The sequence below is a fragment of the Platichthys flesus genome, chromosome 13 (genome assembly GCF_949316205.1).
Source record: "Platichthys flesus chromosome 13, fPlaFle2.1, whole genome shotgun sequence".
NCBI classification, from domain to species: Eukaryota; Metazoa; Chordata; class Actinopteri; order Pleuronectiformes; family Pleuronectidae; genus Platichthys; species Platichthys flesus.
In genome coordinates this window covers 14,964,018-14,970,087 of record NC_084957.1, presented here as the reverse complement: position 1 = coordinate 14,970,087, position 6,070 = coordinate 14,964,018, and the positions used below count along the sequence as shown (strand labels likewise).

The 6,070-nt window shown below is 45.0% G+C and overlaps 1 protein-coding gene across 1 annotated transcript in view; it reads right to left on the bottom strand.

Annotated features, from left to right (window-relative positions):
* Positions 1-774: 774 nt before the first annotated feature.
* Positions 775-6,070, bottom strand: part of myo16 (myosin XVI) — a 74,314-nt gene continuing 69,018 nt past the window's right edge. Inside the window, exon 34 of the mRNA XM_062403398.1 lies at positions 775-4,049. Within this exon, the coding sequence (XP_062259382.1) occupies positions 3,879-4,049 (171 nt within the window). The 3' untranslated portion in view covers positions 775-3,878. The remainder of the gene's footprint in view (positions 4,050-6,070) is intronic.

Below are 6,070 nucleotides of genomic sequence, written 5' to 3'. Positions count from 1 at the left end.
CTCCTCAAGGGGCTGGCTCACAGGAAACATCTCCAACCTCGAGTATTTAGAGTTTTCCTTTATCCTGAAAGTAATGCACACATTTAAAAATCTTTCAACTCAGGAGATGAGTGAACTAGTTAACTGAGGTTTATCAGCTACACCTTTAATCACCTTCATATACTTGTTCAGCTCCACTGATCATGGAACAGTCAGATTCTCCTTTCCAGCCGAACCGGCACCGAGATACAATCTTTGTTTGTCAATACGTTTTCCTTTCTTTTCTCCCTGGTGCCTGCCTTACCCACAATGCAACTTGCACCACTGACTGTTAAGTTGTTGATTTGGGTGAAAACTAGCCGCAGGAAGCCAAAGCACCTAGATCACCACCTGGTGATGGAATATGATATGGGTTATAAATCCTGCCTCCTCCATGTTAACGGCAAAATGATGATCACAAATGATGTTGATTCATTTAGTTATTTTTGATGAGGTAACATTTTTTGTGAAATTATGAGTGACAGCTGAGACTGACTCGTGATTGGTCAAGTGCGTGTATTGGACCACCCCCCCATCGCCACTTTGCCGACTGGATATTAAAGCTTGCATTTTGGATAGTGGGATAAAATATGGTGCCTTACAGTTTGTCACCTTGACCAGTTAGGTTGTTACCGTGCCCTGTCGATCTGATATATAATAAAATAAAACTGATAAGGGCCATTTTGCATATGACAGGATAAGAAAATATATTTAAAAGCTGCTCCAAGCGTGTAGACACACACACACTGGCATTGACACAATTGTGCTTTATTGCTGTACAGGTACAGTTCTTATAAAACATTGGGAACATAATAATTATGAAATATCACATACAATCTTTTTCTTTCCACAAACACGTATGTATGCAGGTTTAAAACATATAAACCGTATGTTATGTACAATAAAAAACAAAAACAAACACACACTATGAAAGGCAGTGAGATACTGCTTTTCAAGTGCCGAAACATTTTTTCGCTCTGGACGACTACACATGGACTGGGGAACAACAGAATGGCCGTGGTGCGCTGGCTGTAGCACCACAGAGCTGATCTGAGTCCTGCCCGACAGAGATGACTGGCAGTAATCTGGCTGCCGGGGTTTGACAGGAGGTTGGTCACAAGAGGTCGGATGTGATGGAGGAGATACGAGCATGGAGCGGTCAGAGTGGTCGGAGGAGACGACGGGAACAGTGCAGTGATTCACAGTGCAGGGGGAAGCAGTTCTTCACATTAGACAGCCTGTTTGTATATAAATCCCTTTAGCACGAGCATGTTGTACTGGGCTGGGTCCAGCAGCTGGCCATGCAAGGTAAACAGTAATGATACGCTTTAAAAGACAATAAAAACTCTCCTCATCACATGTCAGTTCACTGGCAAATGTTCCCTCATGAAAACCAGAAGCCTGATGATAATGATGGAAAGATACAGAGGCTCCTTCACTGGCCCTGGTGACGTCGACTGGCTTGATCCTAGTTCCTGTCTGTTGTGTTTGATGAGTTTAAATCCATGTGTGAATGAGCTGAATCGCACCACGATGAAAATGTCCGACACAGTTCTGCAGCACATGCAGCCCCAGTCGCAGTGAATGACGTGTGAATCATGGAGCAACTCAATACCTCATCATCCTTAACTTGATTTGTTTTTAAATCAAACCAAGTGCATACATAACTAGTTTGAAGATAATAATCACATCAAGCAGTCAGGTACACTTGTTAGATACAGGCGCATGTTCCAGTAAGAAGTTACACAGGGTCTTATTGATGTGCTCAGGCAGAGAAATTAAAATGCGCATTTATACATTCAGCCAGCCAGTCGAAAAAAAGTGTGATTCTCCGTGTCGGTTGTGAACGTCAGTGGTTTCTTTGTCCTCTCGAAGATTCGTGCGCCTTCGCACATCGACAGCAGCCCGAGATCGATCCTGTGATGGTGCTGCTAATTTGTGAGGCCGAATCAATCAGACACATCGCGGGTGATCAGTGGGAATGAGAAATCCATCAGAGCTATTGATACTCTGTGGCTCTAACCATCCCGAACCGACCTGCAAATATCAACCCTTCTGTCGAGACACACCCAGCCCATTACCGGAGTCAACACCACACCACATAAACACTGTGCAATTAAACATCCATATAGAACGAAAACATCCGCCTTGCATCAAAGGAACAGAACAACGGGTTCAGGAGGGGGCAACAAATAATATTAAATAGAGTATAAAGGATTTTGTAGCCATAGACAATCATCATTCTGAAAAAAAAAGATATTCACAATTCAAAATAAACCTCTTCTCTTTACCTTAGTCATTGCATCGAACCCAAGACATTCTTACATCCCAGTTTCACCATCGTACAAAGTATCATCTCCTGCTCGTCCTTCACTTCTTTTCTCTGTGCTTTTCTGTCAAAGGTAAAAGCTACAACCAACGCCACTAGTCACAGTTTACATAGCAGTTACCATGGAAACACCCGTAGAGCCGGTTTGATCCATTAGGGAGGTGGTGGGGTGGGGGGGGGGGCAGGAGCTCAGAGGAGCGGGTCAGTTTGTTGGGGTCAAGTGTGGAAAGGTTGAGAGAGGACACAGAGGGGGGGGGGCGGGGCCTGTACAATGATCCAGTTCGTCTGTGCGTGAGTTCCTGAGCTCGGCACAGTCGCCTGAACAACACCCGACACAGTGGACTGCTCAGATGCTGATGACACACAAGATTTGAGTTGCTACTTGTCGAGAGCAGACTTTTTTTCTGTCCCGTCTTTTCAACATTTCATTTGTTTCTACTTAGAAACTGTCGTCACTGAATACCTGTGTTTTGGTCATTTATGTCAGTCTGTACATATATGGGGACAACTGTACACATCAGGTTTAAATTACTTGTTATTTTAGACATATCTTTCATAAGTTGTGTCACTTTGGCACAAAGTTTCATGTTCACAACATGAACTATATACCTCACTGCTTAAATTTAGTTATTTCACCTTAAGGTGTTTATGATGGATCCATTCTCATAGAAAGGTAAGTGCAGTCATTTGCACTTTGTTCCTCAAAGGCTGGTGGTAGCAATGGGGAGGAGAAGTGCACCATGGGATATTACTGAGGTTACCCTGACCCCTGGCCACGCGTTGCCAGGGCTGTAATATTCACTTCGAGCCCGGCCGTGAGAGGCTAAGTGAGATCTGTGTACCTGAAAACGGTCGAAGCCAGTACTCTGATGCTAAAAACCGGAAGAGCCCGATGGTGTCGGTTGACTTGTAAACGTTAGAGAGGTCTGAGACTCAGGGAGTGCACACACAAATCATATAGAGGTCTGAGACTCAGGGGGTGCACACACACACATCATGGGAATATCGCGCAACAGCATGTCAAGTATAATCAGCACCATGTTTTTGGGTGAAGCTCCTTCATGTGCAGCAGTGAATCATGACAGAAGATATAGCTCATTTCATATGTGACCAGCTGCTGCTCTGCTCTTAAATCCATCAAGGACATCATAGGTTTTATCTCAGAAGACCTGAGGTAAATAATACCTTCTGTATAATTTTTGTTAGTAAATTATTTGATCACAAAATAACCCGAGGCTCCCAGTGAACCTCTACCGTGTGTGCGCTCCACTCAGTTCTCATGGATTACACCTCTCAGTGTCACATAGTGCTGAGCTTCTATTTCATAGGTTAGGGTGTTCTCCACAGTCAATGTCAAAGGCGGAGAGGCAGGACCTTCAGCCCAGAGACTCGGCTCATGCCCTGGGGCTCGGAGCTTCAGCCCAGCCCCTGGGTGTTCAGGTAACTTGGTCCACATAAAAAAGAACAAAAAAAAATAAAAGCGTAAAGAGCATGTGCGAGGGTGGTTGAAGAGAAAGAGACACAGCCTCTGTCACGGAGAGGCCTTCCTATTGGTCCAGAGCAGCGTGGGGGGCAGGGGCGGGGACTGAGGTGGATGATGCTTCCAGATGCCCCGCCCCTCACACTGCCCTCGCCGCCATCGCAGCAGCTCTCCCAGGGCGGAGCTGTCATTGCCATTGGACAAACGTAGCCTCTGGAACACCTGGGGAGGATGGAGGAATAAATCAGGTTGACAGCCAAATCAAACACGGTGAAGTCTTTCTACTGAATGGACAGACGAGCAGATGACAAGCTGAAATGACCGGGCCATGGTGGGCGGTAGCAAAGGAAAGAGAGTGTGCATGAGAAGCAGTGGTTTAAGAACAAAAAAGGCTTATGTCCCTGTCACTGCAACACTAGGCTACACGCAGATGAGAGAAATGTCAAGTTTCATCTCCTCAACATGTCTCCATTAGAGATTAGAGACCACATGCGGAGCCAGAGGAACAGGACAGTCTCTTCTGATTCATCATCTTGAAAGCATCAGTGATCAGGGGCTGAATTTCTCTTCTTAAAGTGGGACATTTTTCCTCATGAATCATCCTAATGAACAACACAGAGATGAATCTGGGGCGGGCGCCGAGCCATCTCATGAGACCGGAGATACAACAGGAAGCACGGGGGGGGGGGGGGGGGGGATCCCGTCTTTGACTGACAGCCTTAACAGCGCCTCATTTCCATATTCTATCTCTGGAGCCCGCCTAGTGTACATCAACTGCAAGACCATTTTTTGAATTACAGCGGGGACCCTCTGAGCGACTCTCCTACTTTCTCACACACACGCAGGCACGCACACAATAGTCTGTGCAGAGCGCATCATCCATCATCTGCCAGTCAATATCCAGGGAAAATCAATCAGAAGGGAACTGCAATCTCCTTCAGTCGGTAATACCAGCAACAGGATGGGGCCCTGATGATCCAGATCAGATTAGGTGCTAGAGGTTATAATGGTGGCAGGTGATGGCCTGTTAAAGGGAAAAAACTGTTCCCTCATGGTCTGAGATGAGATTTAAAGGATGAGGCAGACATTACTCCACCGTGTACCTGATTTTTCTACTACTGTCAACAAATCCCATGAAACTAACAAGTGAAAATGCTTTCTGACTTCCCTACCCTTTCTGTAACTCTCACCCAGCCCGCTGGTTCCTTCTAGAGGTGTAAATCTGGAAAACTTGCTCACAAATACTGCATGTAGTTTATTTTTAAAGGCTCAATACTCTCCCAACACAGCTGCACATTAATACACATTCACTGCATAGTGAGAATTTATGAATTTATTTTGGATTGACTGACAATCAACTAGAGAATGTCCATATATATCTGTTTTGAAGTGTCTAGAAAATTGGGTCCAGACATTTTCCAGACATTCTCAAAAGCTCTGAAATCTCTTTTTTTTTCTCTCCAAGTTAAAACTTTTGTCTGCGTCTTCTACGCGTATGGCAACTATTGTTCCTGATATATTTGTAATCTTTTTGTCATTTTCCACCCCCCCTGTCTTTTAATGGGACCTGTTGCCAAGAAGTGAAAAATTTAAAAAATATACACACACCAGCCATAACAGTAAAACCACTGACCAGTTTTAATGCTGCCCCCCCTCTATATTTCATGTTTATTTGAGTTTCATTGGCACATACAGTATAATGCAACATTTCCACACATACTGTAAACACACAAACTCACACCCCCACACACTAACACACAAACACCCCCACACTCTCTCAGATTGACTGCCTGCACAAGCCCAATACTCAGTGACCTAATCCATAATTTACACCTCCCTGCCAGGCTATTCTCTGCTCTGGCGCCAGCCTGGAACACCAGCTACTGGAAGGGTAGGAACACCATGTCCTTCTACAACACGTGACTTTACATGGACACATGGGCACACACACACACACGGACACGGACACACACACACACACGGACACACACACACACATGGACACACATGGACACACATGGACACACATGGACACCCACACACAAACACACGCACACACACACACACATACACAGTACAGGGTTGTCTTTTGACCATATAGTGTACCTTACAGTTACAGAATTTATGTTTCAAACACAGAATGGAGACTATAGGAATCACATTTTATGTCCTCTGGCCTCATTCATTTGAATGGGACCACTATATCGACAGTGGAGGGATGAAAAGGAGTTTGTCAGTGAAAA